At 31.8% G+C, this 20,594-nt stretch overlaps 1 protein-coding gene across 1 annotated transcript in view; it reads left to right on the top strand.

Moving 5' to 3' along the window:
• LOC114328167 (juvenile hormone esterase) overlaps window positions 1–20,594 on the top strand; it is a 114,852-nt gene that overhangs the window by 78,887 nt on the left and 15,371 nt on the right. The window contains exon 8 of the mRNA XM_050648177.1: window positions 12,857–13,026. Coding sequence (XP_050504134.1) covers window positions 12,857–13,026 — 170 coding nt within the window. The remainder of the gene's footprint in view (window positions 1–12,856; window positions 13,027–20,594) is intronic.

Consider the following 20,594-nt stretch of genomic DNA (forward strand, 5'->3'; position numbering starts at 1 on the left):
TTTGACAGAAAACAATTAAATAATATTACCATTATAATATACAGTCTATTTACCACTGTATTTGTTTTTCTCGATAAACTTTTATATGTGAAATCTCATTTCTGAAGAAATAATATTACAAAAATGATACATATATCTATATGAAATATATAACTATATTTTTAATTTTTTTCATTGTTATATAAATATAATAATACTAATGTTACTTCTTATTATACAATATAAAACTTTTTCTTCTTATAGTGACTATCCGTTTTGGATGTTGGCGACCATCAGGGCAATCTGTACTTGCACACTAAATCGATACTGCTGCTCTAAAAAGATTTGTAGTTGTTGTGTTGAACGACGTAGGTAAATTATTTAGCAAGGTAATCCTTCGCCTTCCTGGTTCGCAGTTTCCAAATGGGGTTTGCCAAATTGCCATGATGGTCGCCAACATCCAAAACGGATAGTCACTACAAGAAGAAAAAGTTTTATATTGTATAATAAGAAGTAACATTATTATTATTATATTTATATATCAATGAAAAAATTAAAAATATAGTTATACATTTCATATAATATATGTATCATTTTTGTAATATTATTTCTTCAGAAATGAGATTTCACATATAAAAGTTTATCAAGAAAAACAAATACAGTGGTATATACACTGTATATTATAATGGTAATATTATTAAATTGTTTTCGGTCAAAATTTAATACAAGTTACGTAAAAATTTTCCGAGCGCGCGGATTTGAAGCGAGCCGGGCGATTGGCAAAATTCGGCCGCTCGCAAAGCACCGATTTTTAAAAATAATTTTTAATAATTAAATTTAACTATATTTTATAATAATTTTTATTTTAAGATAATATAAGTCTTTCTTTAGTCAATGACTGCAAAATATTTTCTTAATTGTTATAAATAAAGGCACTACGATATAAGAAAAAAGAAACAATTATCTCGGCTTCAGTTGGTTGTAAATTTTTTAAATTTTTTTATAAGTCTTCGTTTCGTCTTCAGCAACAATAATCGGTAAGTTAGAAACTGATATCATGTACAGGGCCGCTTCAGCTCTAAATGATTTTAACGAAATTTTCCCCCTTATTTTAAAACTCAAAAATGAGAGGTTTAAAAATTTTTAACGCATTTATTTACATCAGAATATGAGAATATACCTCTTTAGAAGAAGATTGGATGTTTCACCAACTCTCTACGATTTTTTTTTTTTTTTTAATGTTATAGCCTTCGACATTTGACCTCTTGGAATAAACAATTTATAATATCTAAGCAATAAATTCGTTAATCCGGCCTTACAATTTTTTTTTTTAAGTTTGGAATTGAAAAATATTTATTTTAAAGCTTTAAAAAATAAAAAAATTATTTGTACAATAAATAACGCAATTGTAAAAAAACGGCCATTTTGGGCATTTCGCAGGCTGTTATGCAATAACCAATAAACGAAATTGAACTTACCATAGCTCAAATTGTAGGTATTTTATTTTACTACAAGGGAGTCCGGCACTGATATCGAATAAGCACACATGCTTTTTGATCGATCCTGACAAATAGTAAATTTAACTTACAAAAACCAATCATAGTATTCTTACACTACGTTAACATCAAGTATAATAGTGTTAGTTAAGTGTGTATAGAAAAACATTTTCTGTGAGTACATATTTTTCTATTAATAAGTATTTCATAACCAAAGAATTTTATAAAACCGTCAATAAACAACGCCAGTCATTGATCGACACCAATTTTTTGTCTTTAAAGACAATTACCAAAATCCGAAGCGGAACAGGTCCGTACTTAGGAAAATCAAATGGTGTTGAGAAATGGAATTCGACGTCACTAATAATAGCGATGAATCATTATCGCAATCCACATCACAAAAACCTTTATCTTACTCTGCTGCAGCTAGTATACAAAAAGAAACAATCTATCCATCCAAGCTACAAGCAGTAGTTTTTAATTCTCTCAACGATGTTATATTAGAAGAATACTTGATAGCGGTAGGAGCTTTAGTTAGTCCAAAACACATTATTTTTTCATCAAGAATTACCAACAATCGTATCTGTATCTATTTCTCAACCAAACAAGTCGTAGATGAATTTTTTTCAAACAGTAGAGGTTTCATCACTGTAAACAATACACAAATTCAAGTCCGTAGACTAATTACTCCAAGTGAAAGACTCCTAATATCCAATGTTTCTCCCACTATCCCGCATAAGGTAATAGAAAACGACCTACTGCTCTTAGGGCTAAAACCAACTTCATCAATGTCATTTTTGCGAATAGGAACCAACAATCCTGAATACAAACATGTACTCAGTTTCCGTCGACATATTTACGTATCTCCACCCACAGGTCCAATTCCCGATACCATTTTAATAACTCATGAAGATACTACAAATCGAATTTTTTTGACATTAGACAACTTATGTTTCATTTGCAAACAACATGGCCATATTTCCAGTACTTGCTCAGTAAATGTAAATCACTCAGAAACAGCTGTCCCAACTGCTACACTTTCAAACAGAAACGAACCTAGTACAGTAACTTCAACAGAAACGACTGCTATTACACCTTCAACAACATGCACTTCTACAAACATATCAAATAATTCAACGCCACTAACAAAAATATTATCTACAACCAACCTAACACCTCTTGATACATCAACTACAGATAATACAATGCCAGTGATATCTAAACCAAATATATCCACCTCATCAGCCCCCTCACCTCACATAGTCATAACTAACCAGCCTTCATCTTTCAGTCTAAGCAATAATTCTTGCTCGGTTAATGAAAATAAAGAGAATCCAGCACCAAAAGAATTTAGCGTATCCAACGAAGAAAATACATCTAAATCATCCTCCAAAGGAACTGTATCTGAAGCAATATCACCCCCGATTGAGACATCAGCTAGTGACGATGTATTTTCAAAGCCAACTCAGAAACAAAAAAGAATAAAAACAAAAATATCAACAATACCATTAGAAAGGCTAATGCAACCAATTAAAGAATTATTCAATTCCGAAAAGCAAATATTAACTTTTGAGGAAACAGTTGATTTATTTGAAAACGCTCATGGAACAAAAGATGTTATCAGCGTTGTAAATAAATATACAGTAGACATTCTAGGATTTAAAAAACTCATAACCAAAATTCATTCATATACATCCGAACGCTCATTAAAATTGAAATGTACAAAGCTTAACAAAAAAATTACGAGACAGCTCACAAAAGACAACTACGAGGATGAAGAACCTGACACGGATACATCGACTGAATTATCCCAGGAGCTGAACATTCAATAATTATAACTATAACATTCAACAAACTAACAAAATTTTCTAAATCCTATCATATATATACAGACGCTTCTAAAACATCTACTGGAGTTGGGGCAGCTGTCATTACTCCAAATAGTACACTTGAGTATAAACTACCATCGTTAAGCTGTATACATACTGGCGAGCTATACGCCATCTATCAATCTCTCGTTCATATTAACTCCAGTAATATATCCAATGCTCTTATAATTACCGATTCCCTCAGTTCCATCCATACAATTAACCAACTGTACACGAAGCATCCAATTGCTCTCCTAATTAAAAAAGAAATAGCTACCATTCAAAACAACAACCATATTGTACAATTCCTATGGGTTCCTTCACACATTGGCCTCCAAGGAAATGAAGCGGCGGATCGGACAGCCCAACAAGCCAGGGACAGTGAAACCGCGAGTGAAGTGAGAGATGTAGTTCTTAATGATTTAAAATCATTTATTAAAGTGAAAGTCAAAAATCTGTGGCAAAACCAGTGGGACAGTTCAACTTCAAAACTTCGCGAAGTGAAAACGTTTGTAAAACCGTGGAAATCTCAAATTCACAACAGAACTCACCATGACATTGTTACTCGCCTTCGTCTAGGACATACCCGACTTACCCACGGACACATAATTGGTCACACTAATCCCACTTTATGTGAAAACTGTAATATCCCACTAAGTGTTAAGCATGTACTTGCAGAGTGTCCAAAATACCAGTTGCAGAGACAGAACAACCACATCATCGGATCAACAAGTGAAATCTTAGGAGAAAATTGTAAAATTGAACACTTGGTAAAATTCCTTAAAGATATCAATGTATTTAACAAAATCTAACATCTGTAAATAAATTACCTTATGTATATGTATATGTCGCTAATAACCTCCGAGGTTGATGCGACTATTTTGTAAAATAAAAAAAAAAAAAATTTTACTACAACTTTCTATTAAAAAGTTTTCTCTAAAATCAATATCCTAAGCTGCAAAATTAAAAATCTTTAAAATTTGCAAATTTAACAAATGAAAATCGCAATAAAAAAAAGCTCACAATATTTTTGGTCACATTTTAGTAGAAGTTATTCCTGGCATCGTCCTTTACAACACCTGATAGATTTCAAAAATTCCTGAATTATATCACGTTTTTTCACCCACAGCCTGGGGTATAAATACTAGAATATAGGCCTTGCATATTCTAATTTTACTATCTATTCTCACCTCTTTATTCATTCATTCATTAAGCATTACAATCCCTAGGGATTATAGCTAACGCCATGGCGTTTAAAATCCTATTCTTGGGTGAGGTGGATTACTCCTCTGCCATTTTATAGCTTGCTGCGTGTCTTTGCTTTTCTCGTGACTTTTTTCCATTTCTTCCTGTCCTTGCACTGAACTTTCCAGTTTTTCACATTCATTGCTCTTATGTCTTCTTCTACATCATCCAGCCATCTTCTTCTGGGTCTTCCTTTGCACCTGGGCCATAGTGGTGTCCAGTTAGTTATCCTTCTCAACATATCTGATTGTGGGCGTCTCTGTATATGTCCTATCCATTCTAAGCGAAGCGATTTTATGTATCTGGCTATATTTTCTCTCCTTAATTCTTCTTCAATTTCTGCATTTGTTTTCATTCGTATTTCTCCCTGTCTTGTTACATTGTGGCCTAGTATTGTTCTCATTATTTTTCTTTCAAATTCCAGAAGACTATCTTCTTCATTCTTGTTAATCGTTGTTGTTTCCATCCCATATGTAACAACAGGTCTTATTAAGGTCTTGTATAGGTTCATCTTGGTTCTCTTGCTCAGGGTATTGCTTCTCAGCAGATTTCTATTTATTCCATATGCTTTTTTGCCTTTCAGAATTCTTTCCTCTCTTCTCTCTTTTCCAGTTTTCCCTATTGTTGCACCCAGGTAGCTAAAGGTGGATACAGTTCCAAATTAATGGTTCTGTGTTATTAGATATTTCTGATTTGTTGTGTCGTCCTTCCCTAGCATCATGTATTTTGTTTTGTTCTGGTTTATCTGTAGCCCTATTTTCTTCGCTTCCTTATCTAATTTTTGAACGGCTTTTATAGGTGTCACCTTCGTCTTCGCTCTTATGACTAGATCGTCTGCATATGCTACTAGTTGAAGTTGATCTGTAATAATGTTTTTTTTGCAAAGTTTGTCCTCCTTATTATTACTTCCAACATCAGGTTAAATAGTGTCGGTGAGATAGAGTCGCCTTGTTTCACGCCTTTGTTCATATTTATTTCGTTAGAAGTTGTTCCGTTGAAGCTTATCTTTGCTGTGGTGTTCTTTAGGCTCACTGTTAGCATATTATGTCTTAATTTTTCTGGGATTCCAAGATTATCTAGCTCCTCCATCATTTTCGTTCGATTAATTGTGTCAAAAGCGCTTTTGAAATCTATGAATATTAGTTGTATTTCTCTGTTGTATTCTCTCGATTTTTACATTATTTGCTCCACTGTATGTATGGAGTTAATTGTCGATCTTCCCGGTCTGAACCCGTTTTGGTATTCTCCTAATATTCGTTCAGCGCATACTTTAAGTCTCATGTTTATGATGTTTGCTAGAACTTTATATGCGGTGTTCAATAAAGTTATTAATTGCTCTGTAATTCTCGCACTCCACCCGATCTCCTTTTTTATATATAGGTACTATTATACCTCTGTTCCAATCATCTGGTATTCTGTTTTGTGTCCATATTTGTTGTATTAGCTGGTTTATTTCTTTATGTAATTCTCCTCCTCCGTATTTTAATAATTCCACTGCTATTTGATCTTCTCCTGCTGCTTTTCCGTTTCAAAGGTTTTTAATTTCTTTTAGTACTTCTTCTTCTGTGGGAATTTCTACTTCGTCATTACCTTGTATTATTGGTCTTTCTTCTTCATCGGGGTGTGCTTCCTCCGCAGTGAATAGCATTTCTTCATAATATTTTTCCCATATTCTGGTAATCTGTTTGTCTTCAAACACGGTTTCTCCCTTTTTGGTTTTTTAGTCCTCTTGTTTTAATGCTGGAGTTATTTTTTGTTGCTCTGACTTTTTTGTAAAATTGTTTTATTTTATGATTTTTCCTGTCTTTTTCAATATCCTCCAGCTTTTCATTTAACCAGTCACCTCCTTATATTGTTGACAATTAAATATCTTAAGCAATGACTCCTAAAACAATGACTACTGCAGAGATACATTCCCAAATTCTGGTAAATGTTCTACAGTTTTTCAGATTTGCATCTTTATTAGCTCTGAACGTCTTAAGACTATCTTCAAGGTTCATTGGTATGTCATATTTGTAAGTTTTTTCGTTGATTTGCCTCAGTATGGCTTAATCTTAATATATTTGTAACATGTATAAAAATAAAAGCTTAAACTTAAGGCTAACGAACGCATAGAAGATACTATTTTCAATTCCTCTCTTCTCTTCACGCCTCAGTATTTAGCATCACTTCAATCTATTTCTTTTAATTTGATTTATTATTTAAGCTAAAAATCGAAGTAACGGAACTTTAAAAGGATTTGATGATAATCCAGAACTGCTCATTCACAAAAATTTAAATATGTCGCCAGAAAATCGACATATGGCAGGAAGGTTAATGAAGAAAGTTTATACATCAACGACTTTTGTCAACGATTTTGGAGCTTATATAAGAGTGAGTTTGTCTTATATATACTATTCTAGAAATTTGGTAGAAATAATTATGTTTAGTTCTTTTTTATTCAGCTGGTTTACTTAGATTCCTCTTTCCTTCTACCTTTTATTTTCTACCCTCATTTTCGACATTATTTTTGTTTTTTCCAGTGTTTCTTGGCTTAATTTATCCCATTCCTACAATTTGCAATAACAAATTCTTGTTGGTCTGTTTTTTGTTGTAAAATATTATTTTGTGTATTTTTTTTGCTATTTTACTGGGTTTAATTGATAACAAATATACAGATTGGGCCAAAGAATAGAGTCCACCTCGATATTTGGCAGTATTTATTAGATTTTAAGGAAATGAAGAAACAGGTCGATTTTTGATCTAAGGGTGACACATTTTTACGGTACATGCATTTGTCATTTGTCAACCCCCTTCCTTCCATTTCCCCCACCCCTTATTTTTAAATAGGGAGTAGGGGTCGTGTGCTACCTACCTCATTTAAAAGGTTATTCAATTCTCTATTTAGCAATATTAACATTGACATAATTATTTATACAGGGTGTCCAAGAAAAGTTATTTTGAATTGAATTAATTGATACACAAAGAAGAATGTATGCAATTTATTTAACTCAAAATACATTCTACTACTGACAGAAAACAGAGAAAAATGTTTATTTGACAAATAAATATTGTTTTCCGCTTAAATTCAATATTCAACCTACCAAGAGGCAGACGGGTGTTTATTTATGTTTATTTATTAAAAAACATTTTTTTCTGTTTTATGAGAGCAGTAGAATGTATTTTGAATTAAATAAATTACATACATTCTTGTTTTTGTGTCAATTAATTTAATTAAAATATTTTTTGCTTGGAGACCCTGTATAAATAATTATTGTTTACATTCGTGAATAGAGAATTGAAGAACCTTTTAAATGAGGTAGCACACGACCCCTATTCCCTATTGAAAAATAAAGGGGTGGGGGAAGTGGAAGGGAGGGGGTTGACAAATGACAAATATATGTACCGTAAAAATCGACCTGTTTCGTCATTTCCTTAAAATCTAATAAATGCTGCCAAATATCGAGGTGGAAAGTAATTCGATTTACTGTCTTTGTTATGACTAAAGCAACATGCGAGCTCTATACTTACAAACATGTTCGTTATCAATTTGGCAGATAATTATTATTTATTTCCAAATATGCCCACCACCGGTCCTTAAGTAATATTAGTAATAGTAATACAATATCCGCGCAAACAAATAGTACCAAATATAAAAAAATATATTTGTAAATTAATTTTTATAATACAAATGTTCAAAATGGTCACCATGGTGTTGCAAAAAAGCTTCATGATGTTTCTGAAGATCGTTAACCACATTTAAGGAAAGTGGCTGCTGCAAATGTTATTATTATTTGCCGTAGTTCACCAACAGATTCTGGTGGAAGCGAAATATGTGATCCTTTATCATACCCCAAACGTAGGCATCAGGTGGTTTTAAATCCGGCGAATGAGGTTGATACTCGAAATCTGTGTGACGACAAATTATTCTGTTACCAAAATGTTCACGTAGTAAATTTATGAAGCATTCGGCTGTATGGCTTGTTGCGCCATCCTGTTGATACCATTGCTTACGGAATCGTAAATTACGCGCACGACAAAAGGTTTTTAAATCTTAAACAAAAGATGTCACAATATTATGTCTGTACCGCTCTTGATTGCCAGTAACTAGCTGCTCATTCTCGTCTTCAAAAAAATAAGGACCAATGATTATCCCATGACCAGACCTCCTCCTCCTCAGTCGTTTCCTCATTGCTGAATATCGTGATTCCCTATAATAAGAGCAACTATCTCTTTCCATCGGCTTCTGTCCTGAGCTTCCCTCATGGACTCAGAGACAGTTTTTCCACTGGCTTTCTGTACTTGATCCGTCCATCGAGTAGGTGAGCGACCTCTACTTCTGCGCCTTTCAACGTTTCCCGAAATTATGTCTCTAAAGGTTATCATCACTTCCTCTTGCAATATGGCCAAAACATTTTAAGACGGTGAAGAGGCAAATAGAGGAAAGTCGAGTCTGAATATTAAGGCTCTTGGAGGATTGAGTGATTTGTTCTGTGTTCCGTCCATGAGATCCGAAACATTCTCCTCCAGCACCACATTTCAAAGGCGTCAATCCTTTTTCTGTCGTCCGATTTCATTGTCCATGTTTCGGATCCTTAATTAATTATGGGAAAAATTAAGGCACGTACTAATGTTATTTTGGTGTTCTTTGACAAGGAGCGATGACCAGACACAGCAACCGAAATAATTACTCGAGCACTGTGGAGAGGCTTTTCTGCAATGGCATCAGAACGTTCAAACCGAAGGAATCGATTTGTTTGTCGGTTGATCTAACCGTTGAGGTCAATGTGACTTTCGTCAGAAAACTACGTTTCTTAAAAAATCGGGATCTTCATACACTAAGCTTAGCACGTGTCCACAGTAAATTTCTCTCTCACGTTTATCCACAACGTTTAGTCGTTGTCCCATTTAAATTCGGTATGGAAAGCCGCCAATAGATTTGAACATTTTATGTATACATAGATGTTTTACTTATACAGGCTGAGTCATGAGCAACTGTACATACTCCTAACCTCGTATAGAGCCCCCTATGGGGAATAACAAATGACCATTAAAAAGTGTCTGCTCCCATTGTTTAATAATATACAGGGCGAGTTTCGCATTTTGACAGAAATTTGTATTCGTCATAATTTTTGAATGGTCAGATCGATGTGTCTCTTATTTTGGACAATCGTTACACTATTACCACCTAATCAACTGATTTATTCAAACTAGAAAAAAATCAGGTCCGGCTTTAAAAAAATTAGTTCGTTTTGGTTTTAGAAAAAATTTCACCCTGTATACGATTTTTGAAACCTCTAATATGAGTTTTACAAATTAGACAAATAGGCAATTAAAATGGTATATTTATTTTTTCCGCACACGATTACTTAATTTTTTATAAAAAAATCAAATTTGACTATGAATTAAAAGTTTGGTAAAGTGAACCATAGATTTAACAAAATTAACTTTTATTAACAAAATTATTTTTTTTTTCGAACAAATATTTAATTTATGTTACCACCCAATCAACTGATTTATTCAAACCAGAAAAAAATCAGGCCCGAATTTAAAAAATAAGTTCGTTTTGGTCTTAGAAAAAATGTCACACTGTATACGCTTTCTGAAAACTCTAATATGAATTTTATAAATTAGGCAAATAGGCAATTAAAACGGCGTATTTATTTTTTCCCCACACGATTACTTAATTTTTTATAAAAAAAAAAATCAAATTTGACTATGAATAATTTAAAGTTTGGTAAAGTGAACCATCGATTTAAAAAAATTAACTTTTATTACAAAAATGAATTTTTTTGAACAAATATTTAATTTATGTTACCACCCAATCTACTGATGTATTCAAATTAGAAAAAAATCAGTCCCGGACTTAAAAAATTAATTCGTTTGGGTCTTAGAAAAAATTTCACCCTGTATACGTTTTTTGAAAACTCTAATATGAATTTTACAAATAAGACAAATAGGTAATTAAAACGCCATATTTATTTTTTCCCCACACGATTACTTAATTTTTTATTAAAAAAATCAAATTTGACTATGCATAAAAAGTTTGGCAAAGTGTTTGCATAGATTTAAAATAATTAACTTTTTTTACAAAAAATAATTTACAAAAATAACGTTTTTCTTACAATTAAAAGTTTTACCATTTTTTTTTTCTATAACACGTCTAGATCTAAAACTCCCCATAACACTTCTTTTGGACTCTATAGTTTAACATAGACGTGATTAATTAGATGAATTTTAAATTTTTTCACTTAATTTTTGCGATTTAACTTTGCAATTCACGAATCTTCACCTTTTATTTTTAAAAATTCATAATTTTTACGAGAAGAAGACTGAAAGTCTACAACAATTTTTATAGTCTTTACAATGGTAAGTGATATGTGCTGTAAAAATTTCAGAAAAAAAAATATTAAAATGGAACAGAGTTGTAGCGAATTAAACCGTGATTTCATTTTTTTTTAATTTTTAGGTTAAAATTCCGATTTTGACAAATTTGATTTTTTAATAAAAAATTAAGTAATCCCGTGGGGAAAAAATAAATATGCTATTTTAATTGCCTGTTTGTCTAATTTGTAAAATTCATATTTTAGATTCAGAGTTTTCAAAAAGCGTATACACGGTGAACTTTTTTTAAGACCAAAACGAACTATTTTTTTTTTAAATCCAGGCCTGATTTTTCTCTGGTTTGAACAAATCAGTTGATTGGATGGTAACATAAATTAAATATTTGTTCAAAAAAAATTAATTTTTGTAATAAAAGTTGTTTCTTTTTAATCTATGGTTCACTTTACCAAACTTTTAATTCATAGTCAAATTTGATTTTTTTATAAAAAATTAAGTAATAGTCTTCGGAAAAAATAATATGCCACTTTAATTGCCTACTTGTCTAATTTGTAAAATTCATATTAGAGTTTTCAAAAAGCGTATACAGGGTGAAATTTTTTCTAAGACCCAAGCGAACTAATTTTTTAAAGCCGGACCTGATTTTTTTCATTATAGCTTTACTAGGGGACGCCTTGTTAAAATGTTGTTGATATCGTTTTGACACTTTTGTTTTAAACATGGGCCAGTATTCCGTCCAACTCCGTATGAGCGGAAATATTGTTCTAATAAAAAAACTTTTTCTTCGGTAGAAAGAACTATAATAGGGAGTTTTTGTGCACACAAATACGTAAACGTAACGCATCTTTTTGACATATACGCTTGCGCATTAATGGTTGAACTCCCGTATCGCGATACGTATTACCTAAGGTTACGGGCTGGTACGTTAGGTTCATACGCATCCCTATTGAGCCGAAAGTCACCGAATGCACACGAGGATCTTGCCCGATTACCTACCAAATGAACATTTCATCAGCGTACTATCCGTTTATAAACATTTTAAGGTTATATTGGTTATTGGTTTAGTCTATTTGAGTAAAATTATTCTGTTTGTAATTGGAAATTGGAACTTCATAGTAGATTTAAAATTTTATTGTTTTTAAGTTGCCTATTAATAAAGCAAAACAAACAAATCTTGTATTAATTTAAGAAATACAGTGATCATTACAATTAATAACTAGATAAACAAATGACCTAGTTTCAGTAAAATTTTCAAATAAATATTACCACACTATTTACATTATACCTACTGGAATTCTGATGTAGGTATACAATAATTTACAACTAAAAAGTAGGTATAAACAAAAATAAAAAAATTTTAACCTAAGGAAAAATAATATTTTTATATTTAAATAGAAGCAATTAAAACCATACAATTTTATTATTCATTTATCTTTTTTTACATTTGTATATTAATTGTATATTGTGTGAACATTGTTTTATTTTTTTGAATGTCAACGGAATTTAAAAGTGACTTTACGATTTGCTTTACGTTACGTTAAGGCAGTTACAAAAACTACCTATTTTAACATTCATCCTCTACGACACGTTAGTTGCTTTACGTATACGGAGATGCGTACGTTACGTAGCAACAAAAACTAGGGAGCTTTAAAAACTATTTAAAAGTCACTACAATATTATAAACTTTTTTGTTTCTGTCCTCACAACAATAAAACTAATATATTATACATTTATTTACCTTTACCTTTACCTCCAAACCACAGCTGTCCTACAGCTGCCATATCGGATAATTTTTGACATGTCATTTGAACATCCAATCAGAACAAAGTTATAATGCGCATGCGCCGGGCTGATAGGTTTTAACATATAAAAATTCACCCTCTATCGCCGGTAAAGAAGTATAACTTCAAAAAGCTAAATTTAAATATAAATATTGTGTTCACTTAGCTACCAACAGGAACAACGCAACTTTATTGCAAGGACTTGATAATGATCCCAGTCTCCTCATACATGCCAATCTCTATATGTCTCCGGAGAATCGAACTCGTGCCGGAGTTCTGATGAAACAAGTGTATACTAACAGAACTTTTATGGAAGATTTTGCTGCATATATTAAAGTAAGTAGCATTTAGTCTATCTTGGTTCACTACACTACACTATAAAATAAAAAGCAAATGGTAATTTTTAGACACTAATAACAATAGCTATAAGCACAATACGGGATAGTAAAATAAAAAGTACACAAACATGTCTAAGAATGTACGTATTTATAATGATATAACTAGTGGATATAGGAAAGGATAAAAGAAAGAGACTATACTCCCACTTTTTATAATTATACCGATTAGAATAATAATACCCTAGGCTGTGGGTGAAAAATCGTGATATAATTCAGGAATTTTTGAAACCTTTCAGGTGTTGTAAAGGACGATGCCAGGAATAACTTTTACAAGAATGTAACCAACAATTTTGTGCGGTTTTTTATTTATGACGATTTTCATTTGTTAAATTTACAATTTTTAAAGATTTTTAATTTTGCAGCTTAGGATATTCATTTTATAGAAAAAATTTTAAATAGAAAATTGTAGTAAATTAAAAAACTTACAATTTGAGCTATGGCAAGTTTAATTTCGTTAATACGTTATTGCAAAACAGCCTGCGAAAAGTCCAAAATGGCCGTTTTTTGCAATTGCCTTATTTATTGTAAAAATAACTTTTATGTATTTTTTTAAGGCTTTAAACTGAAGATCTTTCAATACTAAACATAAAAAAAATTTTGTAGTGCCCGTTTGGTGAACTTGTTGTTTAGATATTATAATTTGTTTATCCCAAGAAGGCAAATGTCCAAGTCTATAACTTTTTGAAAAAAAAATCGTACAGAGTTAATCCAAGATCCACTCTCCCTCTAAAGACTTATATTTTCATATTCTGATGTAAATAAATGCGTATAACATTTTTCAACCTATTATTTCAGGTTTGAAAATAAGGGGGCAAATTTCGTTATTAACATTTAGAACTGAAGCCGCCCCTGTACATCCTATGAGTTTTTAACTTGCAGGTTATTGTTGCTGAAGACAAAATAAAGATTTAAAACTAAATAAAAATTTTCTACGACCAACTGAAGCCGAGATAATTGTTTTTGTTTTCTTAAATCGTAGTGACTTTATTTATAACAATTGAGAAATTATTTCACAGTCGTTGACTAAAGAAAGACTTATATTATCTTAAAATAAAAATTATTTTAACCGAAAATTACATTTAGTTATTAAAAATGATTTTCAAAGTGTAATGGAGATTTATTTTTCGTTACGACTATGATTTATTGTGTCGGTTGCCTTAGTAACGGCTAGCAACTTATCAATACATTGTATCACGGTTTTTGCTTTAAATTTTAAAGCACCGCTTGGATTGACATGAAATTTGGCAAAAACATAGATAACATGTTAAAGAATAAAAATGATATTGGGCCTCTGTGTGCTTTTGTTCTGGGGGTGAGTTTCACCCCTTATGAGGGGTGAAAAAATATATGTTCAAAATAAGTTCGGAAATGGATAAAACGACTAATTCTGAGCACTTTTAGTTCTATAGCATTTTTTCACCAAGTTAATACCTTTCGAGTTATTTTCGAGTAAGTACCTTAATTTTCCAAGAACAAAAAAACACGTTTTTAGGCGGTTTTTGACAAATAACTCAAAAATAAGTGTTTTATTGAAAAAAATGGGTTTTAACAAAAATATAGCAAATTAAAAATTGAAAAGAATGATGTATCCATGAAATCTCTAGACCCAGTATAAACAAAGTTCTAGCTAATGAAAAATAGGTTCATATCCGTCAAATTTCAAAGTAAATTATTTCAACGTGAAATATTCAAAAAATCATGCACTTTTTGGAGAAAAATCATTTTTTAAAGTATTTAAAAAAGATGTATATCTATTTTTAAAAAATGTTTACAGCACCAAAAGTAAGCAAGTTACCCTGAAAATAAAGTTGTCTCTTTTTTTTGGGCAAAAAACTCGAAAGTCAACCTCCAATTAGCATCTTAAATCAAATTAATCATTACTGCTTCACAAGTTACTTTGCTCATGTATTATTTTTATGATCTGTAAGTATCATCAGTTCAAAGGGCTTATTTAAAAAAAATTTGGTTTTAAAATAAATCTGTTTTAATTTTTAATTAAAAAAAAAATGATTTTTTCTAAATAACTTAAAATTTATTAATGTGACCAAAAATCACAAAGAGTAAAAAAATTTAGTGTTTGCTTTTATGAATATTTTGGATTTTTTGCTTTTTTTTTTGGAAGGTAAAAATTTGTAAAATATGGCTGTTCTAAATTTGCACGCACTCGTGATTATTGACTAGTTCAAGTCCTTTTAACTACTGTCCCTTCAAAAATAAGCACCTTGAACCGATGAAACTTACAGACATAAACGACACATACGCGAGTAAAACAACATTGAAGTAAAATTGATTAATTTCATTTTTGATGCTAATTAGGGGGTGACTTTCCCGAGTTTTTTGACAAAAAAAAAGAGGTCAACTTTATTTTCAGCGTAACTTGCTTACTTTTGATGCTATAAACTTTTTTTAAAACAGATATACATATTTTTTTACACTTTAAAAACGTTGTAATGATTTTTCTCCAAAAAGTGCATGATTTTTCGGTTATTTCACGTTGAAATAATTCACTTTGAAATTTGACGAATATGATCCTCTTTTTCATTAGCTAGAACTTTGTTTCTACTAGATCTAGAGATTTCACGCGCACACCATTTTTTTCAATTTTTAATTTGCTATATTTCTGTTAAAACTCTTTTTTTCAATTGAATACTTACTTTTTGAGTTATTTGTCAAAAACCGCCTAAAAACGTGTTCTTTTTGTTGTTGAAAAATGAAGGTATATACTCGAAAATAACTCGGAAGGTATTAACTTGGTGAAAAAATGCTATAGAACAAAAGGTGCTTAGAATTAAACGTTTTATCCATTTCCGAACTTATTTTGAACATATATTTTTTCACCCATTATAAGGGGTGAAACTCACCCCTAGGACAAAAGCACACAGAGGCCCAATATTATTTTTATTCTTTAACATATTATCTATGCGTTTGCCAAATTTCACGTCAATCCAAGCGGTGCTTTAAAATTTAAAGCGAAAACCGTGATTCAATGTAATATAAGTTGCTAGCCGTTGCTAAGGGCAACCGACACAATAAATCACAGTCGAAACGAAAAATAAATCTCCACTACATTTTAAAAATAATTTTTAATAATTAAATGTAACTTTCGGTTAAAATAATTTTTATTTTAAGATAATATCAGTCTTTTTTTAGTCAATGACTGTGAAATAATTTCTTAATTGTTATAAATAAAGTCACTACGATTTAAGAAAAAAAAAACAATTATCTCGGCTTCAGTTGGTCGTAGAATATTTTTATTTCATTTTAAATCTTTATTTTGGCTTCAGCAACAATAATCTGCAAGCTAGAAATGCATAGGATGTACAGGGGCGGCTTCAGTTCTAAATGTTTATAACGAAATTTGCCCCCTTATTTTTAAATCCGAAATAAGAGGTTGAAAAATGTTATACGCATTTATTTACATCAGAATATGAAAATATAAGTCTTTAGAAGGAGAGTGGATCTTAGATTAACTCTGTACGATTTTTTTTCAAAAAGTTATAGCCTTAGACATTTGACATCTTGGGATAAACAAATTATAATATCTAAGCAACAAGTTCAGAAATCGGGCACTACAATTTTTTTTATGTTTAGTATTGAAAGATCTTCATTTTAAAGCCTTAAAAAAGACATAAAAGATTATTTTTAAAATAAATAACGCAATTGTAAAAAACGGCCATTTTGGACATTTCGCCATTTGATAGGTTTCAAAAATTCCTGAATTATATCCTGAAATCGACCTATTTTTCACCCACAGCTTGGACTATAAGGAATACAAAAAGCATTGCTTATAAATTGTGTAGTTTACTGTAAGCAAATGCTGTGCTACTCCATAAATCAAAATGCAGACACTAAAACACATATTTATTAATAAAATACAAGAAATGACACTACTAAATCATACAGTTACTACATACATACATACTAGAATACTAGGTCATATAGTTGATTAAATATCAGGTGCTACTACAGACACCATTCTGATACTCAGGGTCTAGATCAGGCTTAAGCAGGGCCCTGTAGATGCGGCTTTTATCAGAAATCACAATCAATTTTTGCAAATTCAGAAAACAAAAATTAGAGCAGGGACCTGTTTATACGTTTTGCTAAAGAGTAGACAAAAAGTGGACTGTGAATGTGCTACGGAGGGTCTACATGAAGAAGCAAACATGTTTATAATATACCCAAGCTGGCTATGTTTCTTTTTGTCCATGGAAGCCGTCTGCTGGAAACGTTACTGCAGCCAGTTGGTTTATTGTATATCTTCTATTTAGTCTTAATAGCCACTCCAGCATTCTGGACTTTCATATGCAGCTCAAGAGGATGGATAACATATGTTTGAAATCAGTTGGTATTCTACAATTCTTTTCGCGGCATAAAATCTAATGACTTGGAATTACGAAAGATAAAGTTGATTATTTCAGGACCTCTACCACAGAGTCTGCAGATTAAGCCTCCATGAAACAGTCTCATTGTATGCAAGTGTTCCTTGACTAGCGCATGTAGAAACAAAGCCTATTCTTACGCTAATCTGATCTGATCTCTAATAAACATTTTTTCATGTGTTAAGTCATGTCTGGTTTCCCAGTGAAAGTTATATTTCCTTAGAATTCAGACTTGTGTTTCGGTTGCACCAAGGTTTTTTGGTATTCCCAAGGTCCACTTTGAATCGAAGTATTTTGTAACTGATGATCTGCTATCGTCATCTCTTTTATTGGGGCTTTAATTGGCGACCTGTATATACATTGATCACTATAGTTCGAAAATATTTATGTTAGTTTCTTTTGTACAGTGCAGGCTTCCAAAAATCTCACGAAAAAACGCAAACGTTCAATTCAAATAGCACTTTAGGCCTGTATATGATACCATATGGTCAGAAATCATCTTCCGTTTGGTATTTCTAATAACCATTACGTTACTCATGCTTTCTTTCTTATAGTCAATAATATCTCATTTTCTTATATTATAAATATAGGGCCTAGTGGGGCCTCCCTATTTGCTGTTGGTGTGCAACTCGTAACCTCTTTGATTTCAATGTAAGCAAGAGTTTGCATCTTGCTTAGTTCGAGAATAATCACTGCTTAGTTAGAGAATGACCACCTTAAAATAGATGGGTCAGTCAAATGATCTCTTATTGAAACATATCTGACTATCGAAACATATCTGTTTAGAAATAACAGGTACTGAGCCTATCAAAAATACCCAGCAGACTTATAATTTTGCTTAACCCTTAAACGCCCAACCTTTTTTAGGTTCCATGTACGCCCAAGGGTGGGTAAAAAATGTCCACCTCGAAAATAGCTAATATATTTATTGAGAGTTGTTGAAAATGGATTAAACTTAAGAATCTTATGCTTAATAAACACAGCATCTTCTAAAATATTAATATAAACAATTTACAAACCTTACAACAAAATTACAATGTACATCAAAATTAACATATCAGTAAAAGCCAGTAATTCAGATTTGTCGATTTTCTCCATATTCTTTCTTTCAGCCTCCTCATTGGCGGATAATTATGTAGATTATGTAATTATACATCGATAATTATACGGATTACCTTCCTACCAACGAGAAATTATATAGAAACCTTTAGTAACAAGTTTTGCCAAGGGTGTACTTTTTAGGCCCATCCATATTTAACTCAAGATGCTGCTTTTATTTTCAAAAATATTGGTAGAACCAAATTAACATTCGATAATGGGCTGTGTTTTTAACAATAAATAATTTAAAAAAAAATTTAAACACGTAATAAATATGTTACAAGAGAATACGCATTAGGTGGACATTTTTTACCCACCCTTGGGCGTTTAAGGGTTAATAAAGGGAACGATAATTCATACACTGAATCTAGACATGCATGGCGAACAATTTTAAGAAATTTTCATATTGGCGTTTGAAGATTTTTGTTTAAAGATAGTAATCAATTTCAACAGGAAGGTGACCTAGTGGAATAACAACCTTCGAAATCAAAGAAAAGAAGTAAAACTGATTGATCAGGTGAGTAAGTCATTATCGCAAAGTTTGGACTGAATATAATAAGGGACTGAGAAGGGCAAAAAGAGAATCGCGGAAAAGACATTGAAAGAGAATAGAATAGACTAGAAATGGCAGGCTTAATAAAATTCTCGCCAAGATCACATTCTCTCGCTTCGAAAAAGTCAAGTGTGGTGAAAATATCTTGAATCAACTTTGAACTTTCCTTATAAAAAGCAATATTACTAGACACAGAGCAGAATATTAGACTGGACTGGAGACCATATGTGTAAATTGCTATAATCTATGGTTAACATATCAGTTGGAAAAAGACAGCATTTTCAGTGGCGAGGAAACATTGAATGATATTGGATTTCAAGAATGTATAACCGTGAGTAAAACCAGACTATAATGATAACTGATAATTTCAATGGAATCAATACTGTATAAATTGTCCGACAAGGTATACCCTTTTACATCCGAAAATCCTGACAGATTTTTGGCATATAAATTTAGATTTTTCAAGACACGATATTGTTACTATCTCTCGACTAAAATTTGGCCGTGCCTTTTATCCCGAACATATATACAAAATCAATGTAATACTGTCGGATTTGTGCGAAAATTGCAATACCATAAGTGACTTCTCCTTCTTCATGTACCATGTCCTTTCAGAACGTTGGTTACCATCATAGCTATCTTAATTTTATTCACTGCCACCCTAAATAGCATGCTTGTGTATCAACACCATACCAATCTCGCAAGTTCTTCAGCCATAAGGTTTTTCTTCGTCCTGGACTGCGTTTGCCTGCTATTTTCCCTTGCATGATATTTTGTAGCAACCTATATTTGGGACCTCTCATTATCTGTCCGAAATACTCCAGATTTCTCTGCTTGATGCTTTTTATGATCTCAGTAGTCTTGCTGAGACGTTCTAGTATTGTGAAGATTCGAATCTTCTCCACCCAGGAAACTTTTAAAATTCTTCTATAGCACCACATTTCGAAAGCCTCAAGGCGATTTAGATCGATTTTATTCACAGTCCAGGACTCGACACCATAAAGTAAGACCAAGAACACGTAGAAGCGAAGTAGGCGGATCTTCAATACCAATTTTAGGTCTCTGTTACATAACACCTTGGACATCCTTCTAAAAGCGACTCTAACCTGCTCTATCCTAGATCTAATTTTAGACTTAGACTTTCTGCGTTACAATTTAATTGCCGTCCAAAGTAAACGATTTTATCAACTTGCTCAAGTTTGGTATTATTTACATATATATATATATATGTAAAAAAAATTTTTTCCCTGCCAGAAATAGTGGATGTGTGAGTTATTCGTAAGGGGATTTTTCCACATTCTCTATTTCATTTGTTTGATTTCGTACGAGTGGTCGTTAAACCAGTACCTGTGGATCTTTTGATCACTGAGTGTGTTTCAAAGATCTACATCTTTTGTTTTTTCATAAACATTATCTTACTTACTCTAAAGTAATTAGGGAATTAAAACTTGAGACTGTCATTTTCAGGTTGGG

Source organism: Diabrotica virgifera, chromosome 1 (genome assembly GCF_917563875.1).
Source record: "Diabrotica virgifera virgifera chromosome 1, PGI_DIABVI_V3a".
NCBI classification, from domain to species: domain Eukaryota; kingdom Metazoa; phylum Arthropoda; class Insecta; order Coleoptera; family Chrysomelidae; genus Diabrotica; species Diabrotica virgifera.